This window comes from Sylvia atricapilla, chromosome 4, assembly GCF_009819655.1.
Source record: "Sylvia atricapilla isolate bSylAtr1 chromosome 4, bSylAtr1.pri, whole genome shotgun sequence".
NCBI lineage: Eukaryota > Metazoa > Chordata > Aves > Passeriformes > Sylviidae > Sylvia > Sylvia atricapilla.
This window is the reverse complement of record NC_089143.1, coordinates 59,016,952-59,033,621: the sequence shown is the minus strand read 5'-3', so window position 1 is coordinate 59,033,621 and position 16,670 is coordinate 59,016,952. Positions and strand designations below refer to the sequence as shown.

The 16,670-nt window shown below is 43.7% G+C and overlaps 1 protein-coding gene across 1 annotated transcript in view; it reads right to left on the bottom strand.

The window, feature by feature from the left end:
- The window catches only part of LRBA (LPS responsive beige-like anchor protein), a 363,721-nt gene extending 349,317 nt beyond the window's left edge, over nucleotides 1–14,404 (bottom strand). Inside the window, exon 1 of the mRNA XM_066318056.1 lies at nucleotides 13,725–14,404. Within this exon, the coding sequence (XP_066174153.1) occupies nucleotides 13,725–13,943 (219 nt within the window). The 5' untranslated portion in view covers nucleotides 13,944–14,404. The remainder of the gene's footprint in view (nucleotides 1–13,724) is intronic.
- Between the last annotated feature and the right edge of the window lie 2,266 nt (nucleotides 14,405–16,670).

Genomic DNA, 16,670 nt, shown 5'->3' with positions numbered 1-16,670 from the left:
CTTGGCAACCATTTTTAATTTAACTGTGTTTATCCTATTATACAACTTTAACTATGTTACACATGGCACTACAGATGGTGCTAAATGACTCCAGGTAATCAGAAGAATGCTCTTGTGAGATAACAACATCTAAGAAGTGATAAAATTAGATTTCTTTTTCTCATTATGTTCCAGTCCTATTTCTCACTGTGTTTAATACAAAACTAATTTCAGCTTTTGTAGCACAGTAACATTTTTGGAACCCAAAAATATGTGAATGAAGTCAGCCATGCAAAACCCAAGACTTTGGTAGAATGTCATAAATAACCTGAGAGATGCATCCAGTTAAGGGAGAATTTTAAGGAGTTTGGTAGGAAAACAGGAGGAAATTTCTCTGTTTGTGCCTCCTATTACTCCAAAAGTTAGGAATAGCTTTTATTCACAACACATAAAAATGCTACATTTTGTGAAAAAATCCAATTTACATATTTCCATATTTAATATGCATTCTGTCCTCGAATCACCCTACCAGCCTTAATTCTTTCCATCAAATCCACAATTAGATTCTCATAAATTCAAAAGCATCATCCTAGGGGACAAGGGATCTTAATTTTTTTCAAATTACACTAGTCCAATCACCAGTTTAAAAAGTTTTCCACACTGTGAGTATAACAGCTCTTGTTCCTAACCTGGGATGGTTGCTGGCAGTAACCATGATTTTGGCCATCTGCAGTAATGGCAGTGACAACAGCTGCAGCCAAGGCAAAGCAAGTCAGAGACTTCAAATTATGATTTTGATGTCCCTCCTCAGAGATCCTCCTTCACATCCAGCATTTGCTGCACAAAACTGGGCAACTTAAAGATCTGTCCACAATATATCAGCTTCACATGACATACAGGAAGTCCAAACTTTAACTGTTAACAGTTAGACACTTCTGACTTCAGATTTGAAAATCTGAGAATTTTCACTTCTTCCTCCTTCCTCCACTTTCAAAGCTGCTTTTTCAGTATGCACACTCCAGGGAATTAGCAGATAAAACAGAAAAACGATTCCCAGTGTCACCTTTAGGGCCTAGACAACAGAACCACCTCTGAATTTTCAACACGCTTTCTTTGGTAATTATTTTTCAGTACAAAGAGCAAATATTACTTCTACCAATACACGTTAATACAAACAGCAACTGTTACTCTTCCTGATACTTGTTCTTCTTCACTTCAAAGAAAAATATAGGAAAACATTTTGCATTCGCACGACTACTATTTGGTTTTGGTTTCAAACAAGTATCACACAAGTTCTAGCATGGTTTCAGGTTTTAGGACACTCTGCTTTAGGAATTTGTTTGCACAACTCAGCCTGTCTCCTGCCCTTACAGGAACAACCCCTCACTGCACTGCCAGTCACCAAGAACAGTTTTTGTGCTCAGTTCCCCTCACATAACTCAGTACTATGCAAAGTAGTGGCTGGCAATAAGATTCTCAACATAAAGATGAAAGAGTCTTCTAATCTCTCACTGCAGTGAGCAGAAGGTCAGCTTTAGGGACAAATAGAGAGTTTCAACAAAAGACAAGAGTTTGTCATTTCCCCAACAGATAAAAAAGAAGTTGTAGCTCCTCAGCCCCAAGTCTATCAGAGGACTTAAATATTTACAAATATTTTTCAGTGATGAACTAAGGACCAAACCAAAACCAAAGATTAATCACAGCACTTTAAGCACCACTGCAGAGATTGTCTGCAATTGTCTGTCCCATTGTTATGGGACAGGTCACAACGACAGCAAGACAAAAATCCCAAACAACACAGCTTCATATTCCAATGATTGCAAGTTGTAGTGATACCATCCTTGCTAGAGCTTCAATCTCTATAACCTCATTTCAGGTTTTAGGTCATTTCTTTCTGAACAGCTTCAGTCACAGTTGTAACAGGTTAAAAACAGATAAAAAAATATACCTGTATGGCAAATTATATGCTTTAAAAACTAGACTTCCCACCTCTTTTTGTAATATTGTGCAACTACAGAAATAGCACAGCAACATCTTACTGATAAATCGGCTCTTCAGGGATATTGTTCTTTTGGTGTTCACAAAGTGATTAATAGACACCCACGTTGTCTTAGAACACTAAAGTTTAGCTCATTTGACAGTTTCCCAATTTCTAGTTCTCATTTGACAATTTCACTTATTACTTTCTTGTTTTTAAACAGGTTTTTACTTTTTGCCATATACTCCATCTCAGAAATTGGAAAACAAGTATCTAAATGGAAACATACACATAGCAAATACCCCTCAGAGGTTGTTTCATGACTTTAGCCAATAGCAGTGGAACCTTGCAGTATATCCTGGTATTACTGACAGACAATTGTATGATCACAGAATTACCCCACCTGTTTAAAACACAGGGAAATTAGAAGAGAAGGAAAAATCAGCCCTTCATAAGAAGGGCTGCTTGTTACACCTTCAGAATGAAAACCCAGCTTCAGCCTTCCAGCTGCCCTAACAACAGGATTTGCAGATGAACCAGAACCAATTCTGTGTGGACAAAGTAGAAGAACAATGGGTGCTGCTGAAACTGCAATATTTCATTCCAGTCTGTAAAGGTTGTGTGGCTATTTACTAGAAAAGTCACATTCTGAGTTACAACAAACAGAACAAATGTTTTCCTTTCTTCCTTTTAAATGCAAAAGGAATTCAGACTTCACATGAAAAACACAATGCAACAAGCATAATGAGGCAGCTCTAGAACCAGGTACTCAGACTCAATACTCTGATTATTAAGGGCAATAGCTCCTTGGCCAAATTATTAACCTTCCTAAACAAAGGCATCTTTGCCTTCAAAATTCTGGATATTAAGACTGAGGTTCAGGCACCTTTTAATATAGAAATTTACACTGCAGTTGAGAAATCCTTTATTCTGCATCGATCCCATTGTTATAATGATCAATACTTGTTTTAAGAATCCATATGTGCATTCAAGCATTCTTTCCAATTTGCACAGTAAGGTCACAGGCAAACAAACCCATTAGAAGTATCCTTGGTGAATAAAACTCCTTAAGAGCTGAGAAACAAAACTCTAGCTACAACTCTAGTCTCATATATGTGAGAAGTAGACCTATAGGAAATATTAAAGCTGACTCTCCAAAGCTGAGAAGATGAACATCCAACTGGAAAATTACTATAAATGAGCATTTAAAGCTGTTCACCTCCTTCCCCATATACCTATCTTAACAGGAAATTGAAGCATCAAGATTACTCAGTGCTACAGAGCTCAAATGCATTGCCAACCCACAGAAGACACACTGTAGGGGTATTTCAAAGCTAAAGGGCTTTTCTGCACAGTAGGTGTCATGCATGGTGCAAAATGGTCACTAAGCCCATATCTGACCAGCCGCATTGTCAATAAAATGCAGCATTACTACACTGAAATGCACAGAAATATCCTGTTCAGGATGACACTGGAATTCAGCTACCAGCACAGGAATGAGGCATGAAATACTCATTAAACCCCACATGTCAGCAATAGCTACAGAATAGTGTCACACCATGGAGCAAATGAAAACACAGACACTAAGCAATACGTGACAGGGATGGCACAAGTCAAAAGCCACTGAAATCACTCTCCCTCCCCTGCCACCACATGCACATTAAGCTTAAATTTCTGGCACTCCTGTGTACTTGAAAGTGGCTTTTCCCATAGAAATTAACAAATAATTGTTAATTGAATTCAATCACCAAATTACAAAATGACCAAATGGTTTGGGAGGGAAAGGACCTTAAGGATCATCTAGTCCCTCTGCCACGGGCAAGGACACCTTCTACTAGACCAGGCTGCTCAAAGCCTCATCCAACCTGACCTCGAACACTTCCAGGGTGGGGCATCCACAGCTTCTCTGGGCAATTCCTTATCCAGTGAGTGGCCCACCCAACAAACCCACACTTCTCCAGTTTATACACAAGGACGCTGCGCCAAATACTTTGCACAAGTCCAGACAGATGACATCAGTTGCTCTTCCCTCACCCCACCAGTGCTGCGGCCCCATCAGGGAAGGCAATTAAATTTTTCAGGCCCTTTGATGTGACCTTAGTGACACCTTGTTGGCTGTCACCAATCACCTCCTTATTTTCTCTGTGCCTTTGCACAATTACCAGGAACATCCATTCCATGATCCCATCAGGCACAGAGGTGAAACTGAACAGCCTGGAATTTCCTGGGTTCTTCCTTTTCTCCCTCTCTTTTAACACTGGGAGTTATGCTTTCCCTTTTCCAGTCACTGATAACTTCACCAGTCTGTCAAAACTTTCCTAATTGGACAGATGGTGACAAGATCATGATAGTCAGGATTTGAACCCAGAAGCTTGAACTTGAAACAAATAGTTTATAATCAAGCTTTATAACAGCACAATTACAGGGATTAAACTAAATTGCTCATGTGTGATGCTATTTTATGACCATTTCTTTGGGCAGCTTGGTTGCTCCTCTAAACTCTTAACTCTACTTCTATTCGTACGTCTAGAAAGAGATCTCAACAACTCCTTGCATACCTAATTTAAGAATCCCTACAGACACATCCATCTTTAAAGAACAGCAACAAAGACATAAAGACTAACTCAGCACTCAAGCGAAATTTGAGTATGAGTGACTAGAAAACCTCATTCAAACACCTTAACCCCAAGGTCTGACACTTGTTCCTTTCTGTGCCTTCTCCCCATACTCGGGAATCTGGCAATTTTTGCTGTTTATGAGCCTGGTCTTTGCAGAAGAGGTGTTACCAGTGCTCCTTTCCAAGTCACTCACAGCACCTCCAATCCTGACAAACGGCAACTGGAATCTCCTGCTGCTAAAGAGAAATCAGGATGGCTTTCACTCCCCTCAGAAGCGAGACTTCACCAAACCAGCAAAACTCCCAAAGAGGCAGATGCATTCTGCTTTAAAAGCTGTACACAGGAAGGGCACAGGCCTTCAGCACCAGGTCTCAGATGAGTCACGGAATAAACATCTTCCCAAGGCAATGCTCCTGCCAGTCAGCTGATCCACAGCAACTGCAGCACACAGTGGCATTCACAGATTCCCAGCCTGCTACAGATTCCAGTGAGTGCTCAGGACTCACTTCTGCAGCCAAGGATGAAGGCAGCAGGTGCCAGGTCATGGAAGAGGAGGCAAGGGGGCACAGAAAGGACAAAGCAGTGTCCTGGTGTGAGGGCAGGCAGTAGATAATCTTGCATGGCACATGATTGGGACCTTACTTTTAAGGTAGAAACACGGCAATAATTTCCTCATAAGCATTTAATTATTTTTATAAAGATGGGAAAACACTGGTACAGTTTCCAATCCTGAGAACCCTTCTCACTGCAGTTTACTGTTCAGTTGGGCACCACTGCTACCCTATTTAAAACAAGGACATTTGCAGTGATAAAGACATCATAAGGTGACCCTTAGCTATAAATTGCAAACTGGACAGAGAATCTTTTGCAATCCCAATTGAAATATCCATTCCCAGCATCTCAGGTGTTATCCCATTCTGTAACAGCAGCAATATATTAAACATACACAGCTCCCCATCTCCTGCCTCAAGTTTCAAAACGCATTCTAAAAAATGCAATCACAGTTATTCAGTTTTATACTCCACATCAGACACCTAAAAGCCAGGCATTAGGGCACCTGAATTACACACTGGAACCAAATCCTACAGTATAAGTAAGTTCCCATTATACAGGGAGAGAAAAACAAAGCTTGCAAGTTCTTTTCAATCACGGTCACAACCACAACTAGAGACAAATCACATGCATAGTTTCAACAAAAACATTAGCAGGAGGCAGATGCTGACTGGACTGATAGTTTCCATTTGTTTATTTAACAGTCATGCACCATTCACATTAGTCATTTGGTTCTTATCTTCCCCTCAATGGCATTGTTTTAAGGCTCATCAGCAATTCCACTTCTGTATCACAGGCCGTATTTTGTAACTTAAGTCTATGATTCCATCTAAAAAACACTTCAGGTTTGATTTTTGTGATAGGTTGCTCAGTTTTGGGGTTGGGGTTTTTTTCTGGAGGGGGAAGGGGTGGTTTTGGTTTTTGGTTGGGTTTGGGCTTTTTTTGAGGGGTTTGATTTCCTTAAGCACTGCCGATTACAAACAAGGCCCACCTGGATTGTTAACAATCATGCATAAGACAATTGTCCTTGGGAACACTGTTTTAATCCCAAGAAGTGCAAACAGCACAACTTAAAAGCTTCCCTATTAACAGACTACTAAAACTTAAAAGTTGCAGGCTCTGCAAAGCCATTATTCAGCAGTTCTACAACCACAGGGTCACTCCTCACCTACCCAGCTCAAATCAGTACAATTCCCATCCAAACATACAGTTTGATAAAGGAACCACTCTGTGAGGGGTTTACCATGCAAACACCAGCATCCTGGACTCTATAATCACATACTTCCCAGTTCACTGTGAAATGTTACTTGTTCTCTTCTTGCTGGTCTTTTATTACAGAAATTGCCCTCCTGCTGCAGTTACCATCTTACCTGCTGCTTCCTGGTGCCTCTTGTCTTTCAGCATTCCCAAGGAGAGAATAAACAAGCTACAGGTCACCCTATGCATTCCTACAGTTACTGTTTTACAGGGCTAGTCCAGGACAAACCTAGAAATTTGGAGTATCTAAGTGAGGCAAATGGATCATATTCTATTTAGTGAATTTATCTCTGTAATTTCTGTCCACAACTCAGACAACAGCTGCTGACAGCAAAAGGGGAAATGCTGACACATACAAAACACACTTTCAGAGAACAGATGAGTCCTACACAGTTACTCTGGTTTTGATTTCCAACTGCAAAGGAAAGATAACCCAGAAGCTCTTCAAGTCTTGATTTCTTCAGTTGCATCAACAAAGGAGAAGAGGTTTTGGCCTGAACAATTCCATTCCAGCTTTTCAATCACACAAAAAATAATCCGACTTTTCTGCATTGATGCAAATGGAATCCTTTTCCTAGATATATGCAGAACGCAAAAACATCAACAAAACTATTCATATGCAGGCTGCAGTAAAGAGACTTGCAGCTCAAACTCGTGGAACTTTTACAGGAGGCAACAGAGCACATCCTATTCCCACTAGCAATTCTCATTTAAATATCTTCTCAAGGCAGCTATTAACAAGAAAATCATGCCTGGGACATAGCTGCTCCCAGCTCCCCAGTTACTACTAGGGGAATCCAGTGCAACAGAGGGCATTAGATTTTTCTTCCCCACAAATTAGTTTCTATTTAGAAACTACTTATGCCTATTTGTGAAGCTCCGTGGCAATGCAAGCTCTTCACAAGTTATTCCAGGCTCCCAGTGCCAGCACAGAGCCCCCAGTGGCTCGGGGAAAGGCGCTGCTGCAACTCCTGCAGCATCATCACTTGGTGAGTTTGATTACAGCAGCCATGCAAGGATGCAGCTTGATTGCTATCTGCCCTAAGCACAGAGCACTGCATGCTGGAAACGGCGGTCTCCAGGCAGGGCTTCACAAAGCAGGTGGCAATAGTATCCTGGTTTACCATATTCATGGAGCCCTCAGACTCCTGGCAAACGGCCAAGGCTCACAGACAAAGCCTGAGCGTTTCCAGGAGTCAAAGTGGCCAAACTAGCTTTCGGATGGGCAGTAACGTGCTCTAGCCTGATATCAAGTCCACCAGAAAAACCCAGAATTAGTTAAAGCAGAAACGTAATCTAAATTAGGACGTTAGTAATTAGGTCAAGCTAATACCAAAAACCATTATGCAAAACGCTGTGAAGAGGCCAGCAAGGCCTCCAGGGCCTGGGGAAGACACTTGAACAGCAGAAAGTTAGCTTACTGTAATTAGTGATTATGAACAAAAACTTTCTGCCAGATTGACCCATTTAAAATAAATAGAAGTTCTTTAAAAAGATATGCATAAATTTATTGCACGCAAGACTGAATTTGACAGAATAGATTTTTAAAGAAGACAGAAAAAGACAGAAACACCAAAGGTAGCAAGAAGCTATTTCACATTCCAGTGACTAAACTGCAGAGCTTATTTCATCTGTGCAATGGATTAAAGCTTCTTCCTTAAGGCTCATAAAGAACTTGATGACTGCATGAAGACAGAAGCTATCAGTGCTTTAAGCTGCCAACTTATCTAGCAAAAAATAAAAGGTCAGAGCACCACGTCAAGTGAGACGGCTCAGAATGAGCCCAGGTTCACCAAGAGGTGATAAAGCAAATATACAGATAGTGAATGAAACCACAGACAAAGCTCAATTTTATCTTTCATCAGACTTCAGTCTGTAACAAACGCCAAAAAAATACCATGCTTGATGATTTTCAGAAGACTGGGGCTTCTCAGCAAGCTTCACCATCTGAACATTCACCCGACCGGCCACTGAGTACTGAACCTTCACCACCCCAAAAAAGAATTGACCAAACACTTCATCTTTGATTTTCCTCAACCTCCACTGTTCAGCCAATACAGCAACTTCAAAAAGCTAACTGGAGGAGTGAGCCAAAGCCTGCTGATTCAACGTGCATTTATAATTATCCATTTCTGTATTGCTCTACATTGTCCAGCCTCTGTGGCAACCTTGACATGCCATACACCTGCTTCCCTGATGCTTCTGACTAATTTCATTCCACCCCCTAATCCGCAGATGCTGTTCCTGAGCCACTCCATATGGCCCCTAGGTTTCTGTGCTCTCTGCACTGCTAGGCCAGGCCCGTGGTCCATCCAGCCCAGGACTGTCTGGCAGAAGCAGCACAAAACACTACCCAGAGACAGCAAAGCAACTGCAACAGAAACCTGACTCCCTCTCCTCTGCTACCAGACACCACCTAGAAAAATCTGTCATTGAACTGATGTGTTCCCCTCTGAAGAGGACTTCTAAGCTGTGCTATGAACATATTTTGACAAGGTTTCCTTGTGGAACAAACTGCTAATTAAAACTTGTCTAACAAATATTGCATTATTAAGACAGGATATAGGTAAATGCCCAGTTCAGCCCTGCTTTTTTGGCTTTATGTTTGTACAGAGTTTAGTAATGTCAGTAAAGGATGCCATCACTGCTGGAAAACACAGAGCATGTTCCCAGGCTTTCATAGACACTTGAAATCCCAGACTGGACACAAGAAGCTATAAAAGTCCGGCAACTTAGTGGAAGAGCAAGCAAAACTGAACTCTCTCCCATGCAGTCTTTAAAATTTTGTCCTCAGTATTCAGTTGTCTTACAGTTTTTTAAGCTGCAGTTACAGAAGTGAGTTGATACCACAGCCAAAGTACAAACCAGCTCCTCTTCAGAGCCGAGACAGTTTCCTTCTAAATTGTTACAAGCCTAATTAAAGACTGCCATTACCACCTCACTACATTCCACAGCTTCCTCAGCCAACCACAAAATTTCCCTCAGCTCCTGCACATACTACATAGGGTGATATTTCCACTAACTACAGAGTAATGTCCAAGTTGCATCAACACCTGGGAAAAAAAACCCAATAAGCATCACTTCAATAAGTAAAACCCATGCATGACCTCTAAGACAGCTGACTGTTCAATTTAGTATGATTTTTTTGAACAGACCCTACAAGCCTGACCCAGCTAAAGCCACAGACCTACCTTATCATCTGTACTGCAAGTGGACAGAAGTGACTGAACTAGGATAACTGTAGCCAGAGGTGTATTTACTGGGAAGCTACTAAGGAAGACTTTCATCTATTAAGAAATATACAATATTCAGTGATATTCTGGGAGCTAGTTGGTTACTCTCACTTGTCATAAGCACTGATAAGTTTATGCAGAAAATAAAGACTCAAAAAAGATACAGTAATGTGCTGAAAGGAAAGCATTGTTATAAAGATATTTATGGTGGTTTCTTACTACTGCAATACATTTAATTCTCTCAGCTTTGGGAGATTTCTACAGCATGATAGATGCTAAATAAGTCTGTGACAAGAGACAAAATAAAGAGGAATTCAGAGTTCATAAAAACCATTATGAGTTACAGTGCTCTAGTTGCATTAGTGCACCAAACCCATCCAAATTAGAAACCTGACCTATCAGCATGAAAATAATCTGTAAGAACTTTTTAAAGTTAGGTTGATTTTTTGTTTGTGGTTTCAGTAAAGCCTGGCAGAAATGAAAGAGCTGACAAATTAAATTTACAAAGCAATTTTAGCCTCTGCTCCTCATATCCCATTATGTTTCCTCCAAAGGTGATAAAAACCTGTGTTTCTTTCTTGTTTGCACTTTGTCACTCTTGGTGAGGATCTCATAATCCAAGAACAGAATCAAAAGCAATAGCACATTCTCTTCACCAAAGAGGAAAAAAAAAAAAAAAAAAGTCTTTGCAACACTGAAGGGAAGAAATTGAACTAAATCAAGTAACAATCTATATCACATTCAATAAAACAATTAGAAGTGCTAAAGCTTTTTAAAACAAAACTGGCTTAGAGTTATTTTAAGTTAGTAACAGATCCCACTGTAAGTAATTTATTTTTCTATTCCATCACCTTCTCCAACCAGGAGGAGTTTTTATTTTAATAAACTAATGGGGGTAAATTGCGTTCACTGAGAAAACTTACCAAAACAAAGCAGATCAACTTGTATATTTCTAGGAGTGGAATTTCCAAAGACAACAAAATGAGACTAGTAAGAGTTTTGATGCTAGAAGCGAGCTCACTAAGCACTTTGTTACACTGCTGGACAGAGAAAACGTCAGGGGTGGCTCTCCAAGATCCAATGCTGCTGAAGTGAACAACTTTTTGCCCAAGTAATCAGAACTACAGAGGCTTAAATTTCTTTAATAAGCAGCAAATCAATTACTGTGCACTTCAGATATTTGACCTCCTGAGTCTTTCACATATAGAATGTGACCATCTCTTAAATACTTAAAGATGAGAAACAGCAAGATAGCACTTTGGTCTTACCTTGATAACATCCATATGCTACAGCAACTTGGAAGGGCAGAACTATGAGCAACATGCTTTCTCAAGAAATTAAAATTAGGGCACCTAACATCCCTGTTTAAAAAACAATCCCTTCACACTTGAGGGTGGTTATGCCACAAAGAATAAATATGCTGAGCAAGCCACCTTTCCACCCAGATTTCCTCAGCCCCCTCCTTGCACTCTGGCCTAAAGCTGCCGCAGCTGAGGGACCAAACAAACTGCAGGTAGCACAGGTGTCCTCATCCCAAACGATGAGGAGCCTAGCAGATCTCTGCTCAGTCCTAGTGCCTGCAGCTGTGAGTCATCACCCAGAATGAAACCAAACAGGTGGGGATACTTGGGCCTTAACCCCATCAGGCAAGAGCAGATCAAGGTGTGACTGTCATACCCCCAGCCCAACCTACACACACCTGAGGAAACTCGCTCCCAAAGCCGTTGGGAAACAAACTACCAGAAAAGCCAGAGCTCAGAGTCACCTTTTCAGATAAATGTTACACATTTTCTGTACACCCATACAGAGAAAACCAAGTACACCACTGCTAACCAGTACTTGGCACACCTTAAACTCTGGCCAGCGTGATTTCAGAGGTATTAATTAATAAAATGGTCGCACGTAACAAATGAACAGAGGCAGAACTCAGAGACAGATGAATGAGCATTGCTTTGAAGGGAAACTTCATATCCCTCATATCACAAAATGCCACATTAAAAGTCAGCTTCACAGTTCTTTACTAAAAAAAAACCCCACCAAACTAGAATATAATGGCATTCTGTAACAAAAACTACAAGTTTGCTGGCTGGTTCGACTTTTTTTCATACACTTCAGTTTTAATAAAGCCACTTAACCTTGAGACATCATCTTCCAAAATACCTGATTTGCCAGCTAGCTGATGTTTTCCTGGGACTCAGAGAAATCGAGGGGTCCACTGCTCTTGCTCCAAAATTTGGATTTGGTTCTCACACATCCAGGCAAAGCGTCCTTACTACCAGACTGTGGGTTGTGTCATGACATCCAGCAGCTGATGAAACAACACTGGGCATGAGCATGACCTTTAGCCTCCCACACAAAGGCAGGTGTGCTGAAATGGTTGAGGAATCTTCTCAGAGAGGTCAGGGATGCTGCTTCACTTGCAGAAAAAGTGACAACGCAGTTTCGAAAATTTCCAATGCCAGAAACTCTCCCCTGCCTATCTGGGAAATGAAGATCCAGGAAAATACAGTCCACAGGTCAAATTCTCCAGACCTCTTAAATCTAAAGTCAAGGATACTCTAAATCATGCTGAAGTTTTTGCTCCTCTCTTGTCCAAAATGGAACAAAACAGGAACCACAGGAATCAAGGAGCTTTTACATTTTTAATTATTCTGCTGGATAATTATTCTCCTTCCACTGCTGCCATAAAATTCACCTCCAGCACGCCACACTAGAAACAAAGTAAAATTTAACAAGTTCATGAACAATTTCCCCTCACACTTATGTGAGGGGAAATTCTAAATTATTCACCAGAATTTCCTTTTGAACCTCATGTCTATATATGTGATCACTGGGTTTAGTCCAGGGCATTGTCAAGTGCACTCCAAGTAACTTAAATCACTTCCTCATACTTGAAGCATCCACGAAACCTCTGATTTGCACTTTGTCACTACTGCCATTCACCTGTATTGAGACTTTCACCCAAACAATCTAGGGCACTACACTGTTAATACAAAAATATTCCAAAATAAATATTTATCACAACCCAAGAAGATAACACCAACAAACATGAAACAGACACTTGCACACAAATACTTAGTGACCACTAAAACTTGCATGTAGCAGAGAATACTAATAACAAAATAACTGGAATTCAAACAGCATTAAAAAAAACAGTATGACTTCTGCCTCAACTTTCCTTGTTAGTGAGCTTATTAAATGCTCTCACTTCCTGGTCTGTCAGAAACCACATTGTTTTAGAGTCAGACCTGCTCACTCAAAGGAAGAAGGAGGAACGATAATTGTTTTAAGAGATGTTTTAAGACCTCGGGTAATAGCACAGTATCTCTGCAAACTTCAGTTTTTCTCCTAATGATTGATCTCCTGCATCAAAGAAAATTATGTAATTGAAAGCAACTGGTCCAAGAGGTTCAATAGTATATATTCCATTTGTAGCTTCAACAAGGGAAAGTTGTACTCTCAATGTTTAGTGAGATCTGTTATGAAATATTAGATACAGCCACATAGCATTCAAAAAACAGCAGCAAAAAAACCACAAGCCCCTAATTCATTCATTTAAAAAAGGACACTGAAACCATATTCTACTCTTCCCAAAAAGCAGACTGTTTAAAACGTGTCTGAATTAACTCCTCCCTGACACCCTCACCCCCTGCACATGCAACATGAAAGTTCTACCTACTTCCAAAGCCAACAGGAAGCAAGAAGGGATGTAAACATCTTTGAAAAACTGCTCTGACTTAAAACCGTGTGTGTGTTTTGATGACAGTTTGAGTTACTAAATTAACATTTAACTTTCTTGTTGAGTACACCTGTTAAATGTTTAAACATAACAATACGTTTCTCAGTGCTAAATAAAGCAACAATTTCTCTGAGGAAAACAAAGGAGGAGGATGCTTACAGTTGTTTCAAGTGTAAGTGTGTATATAAAGAGGCTCATATGCTTTTTTCCCAGCTTTTGTGGTAAATGAAAAGAACATGGTTGAAATCCAGCATCGTGAAAGCGTAAACATGTAAAAAATTATTAACAGAAAAACAGCACCCAAAAACCTGCAGATTCTTCTGCACACCCATGCTGTTCTTTCCCCTCGCTCAGGCAAATCAACTTACCAGGTTAAACACAGTGTCAACTATGTCTCTGTTGGACACCTCGCCAACTTCCACCAGTCCCGTCAGCACCGCGAATTTCATCTTGATGCCTCGGATGGGGACTCCTGGATTCAAAGGCTGCAGCACACTTCCCCCTTCAGCAGCATTTCCTTCTTTTCCCGCTCCTCCTCCTCCATCATCACCTGTTGGCTGAACAACTTGTTTGCCTTCGCTCGCCATGGCCGGTTCACCGCAGGCTACGGCTTCCAGCGCCAGCTCCACACGCTCGCCGCTCCGGGAAGAGCCGGTCAGCCGGGAAGGCGAGCGGCGGCCCTGGGCTTCCTTCCCTTGGGCTCCGGCTCCCGAGGAAAGCGGCGTCCGGCGGGGGAGGGCGCCGGGCGGGCGGGCAGGACGCGCCCCCGGAGCCGCGGCTGTCCCCTCGGCAGGAGGCGTCCGTCAGAGCGCTGCCCTCGGGCAGGTGTCGGCAGCCCTCGGGCAGGTGTCGGCAGCCCTGAAGGACAACCCGAGGTGTGTTTCAGCCCGCGCTCCGTCAGGCGCTGCCCACAGCCCGCACGTCCCAGCCCCTGCCCGGCGGGAGCCGCCCCGGCAGCGCTCACGCCTCTCCCCGCGGAAGTGCTCCCGGACCCGCCGCGCTCCGAGCCCCCACCTCAATGGTTTAATCTGCTTTTTCCGCCTTTTTTTTTTTTTTCCCCTATGGTTTTGGGGTTTTTGGTTTTTTTTTTAAGCTAGAGGAAACGCTTCTCCTTCCCGCCCGGCTGCTGCGGCCGCGGCTCCGCTGAGGCACGGCGGCGGGCAGGTGCAGCGCCCCGCCAAGTTCGCACTCACCGCAGGCTGCGGAGGGGGCGCGGGCTGCCCGACGCGCGGCTCCCGGGCCGGGAGGCGGCTGCGCTGCCCGGCTGCGCTGCGCTGCGCTGCGCCGGCCGCCGCTCCGCCCGCCCAAAGGCGCCTCAAGTTCCAGCCGCCGCTGCCGCCACCTCACAGCGCGGTCCCGCCGAGCCCCATCTCCTTCCTGCCGGCGCTGCCGCCCGCTGCCGCCATGACAGCGCGGAGCCCCCGGAGCGCCTGCGCGGGCCGGGCGCGGGCGGGGCCGGGCGCGGGGCGGGAGCCGCGGGCTGCGCACGCCCAGGTGAGCGCAGGTGAGCGCAGGTGAGCGGGAGCCGCGCCTGCCCCGCCCCGCCCCCTCATGCCCCTCATCCTCCTCATCCCCGGGGACGCTGCTCACCTGTGGGCATGCAGCGCCCGCGTGCACCCCGCCGGTCTTGAGGCTGTGCGCAATAACTTGTCCCAGACTGTTTCAGTGCTTATTGAATTGCTGAGGGAAGAGGCCTCTGGAGATCACCTGATCCATTCCCCCTGCCAAGGCAGGGTCACCTGGAGCAGGTGACACGTCCAGGTGGGTCTGGAATGTCTCCAGATAGGGAGAGTCCACACTGAGCAACCTGTTCCAGTGCTCTGCCACTCTCAGTATTAAGTTCTTCCTCATTCTGAGGTGGAATTTCTTGTGGTTTAGCTTATGGCCATTACTTCTGTTCCTGTCGCTGGGCACCTCTGAAAAGCGTCTGGCACTATCCTCTGGGCGCCCACCTTTGTGATATTTATGTGCATTAAGGAGATCCCCTTCAGTCTTCCCCAGACTGAACAGGTCCGTCTCCCACAGTCTCTCCATAAAAGAGATGCTCCTGACCCCTCATCATCTTTGTGTCCCTTCGCCGGGCTCTCTCCAGCAGCTCCTTGTCTGTCTTGTCCTGAGGAGCCCAGAAGCGGACACAGCCCTCCAGCCTTCACTCGGGCTGAGTTCTGTACCTGTTCAATAACAGACGTCTGCCCTTCCTGAAGCAATTTTCTTTTGGGAAGGGTGCTTTTGGAGAAGGAAAGGGGGGGGGGGGGTGTTTGTTTGGTGTGGTTTTTCGTTTGTTTGGGGTCTTTTTTAATAATCAAACCAATTAAAAGACAGGCCCCCAGACGGATGGCAGCTCGCTTTCGCGGACCCTCCCCGGAGGAAAAGCTCGGCTTAGGGGAGCAGAGGATGTTCGGATAGTCCGGTCCCAGCTCCTGCCGCCGCCAGAACGAGCCTGGAGAGGCGGCTGAGGCTCTTCCAGCATAGGCGGGCGCGCTGTCCTTCTTCCTCCTCCTCCTCCTCCTCCTCGGAGAGCGCAGGGGGCGCGAATGTGGGTCATGAGAGACGCCACCCAGATGTGACGAGCTGAGGGAAGGAAAACTCGCTCTCTTCCTTCAGGTGAAAAGCCTGTGAGGGCGGCGCCGGTTGTCTCGGTTTCTCGGAGCCGGTGTGACAGCCGCAAAAGGTCTCCCCGAAGGAGAGAAAACCCCGAAGCCCCCGCCGAGCCCCGGGGTGGGTGGCGGAACCTCCACCTACAGTTGGGGTAAAGCACAAGAACTGCTGCCCTTTTTGTGCTCCCTCCTAGGGTGACGGGAGCTACAAATAAGCATCAATCCTATCCTCTTCTGTTTGACCTTTTACATGAATTTGTTTGATATTAATCTGAGTATCTGTTAATAAAGAAGTGGGAGGATCTGCTCCCCTGAACTCTTCTTTCAAGGAGTCTTCGAGTGTGCATTTTTAAGGAGACTGCCTGTGTTAAGAAGGATTAGACACACTCCTAAAGGCTGTAGGGTCTTGTAGCAGCTGTTTAACACACAGACAAGTGTTTGAGGTTTATTAACGAAGTATCACAGCCAACGTGGCAGCATTAAAGATTTCCAAAGGAAGGATCATCTCAAGAATGGGAATATAACTTGCAGGCAGGCAAATACAGAAAACAAATATTTTTATAGATATTTTATAAATACATTTAACTCTTCACATCCTCTGTGATATAAAAAGCTGTCATTTATGTAATTCTATGGAGGGAAAGGGAATGAATCTTTAAACTGGTAAAAATTTCTGGGTTGTGAAATCTGGCATTAAAGGATTTCCAAGAAGGACAA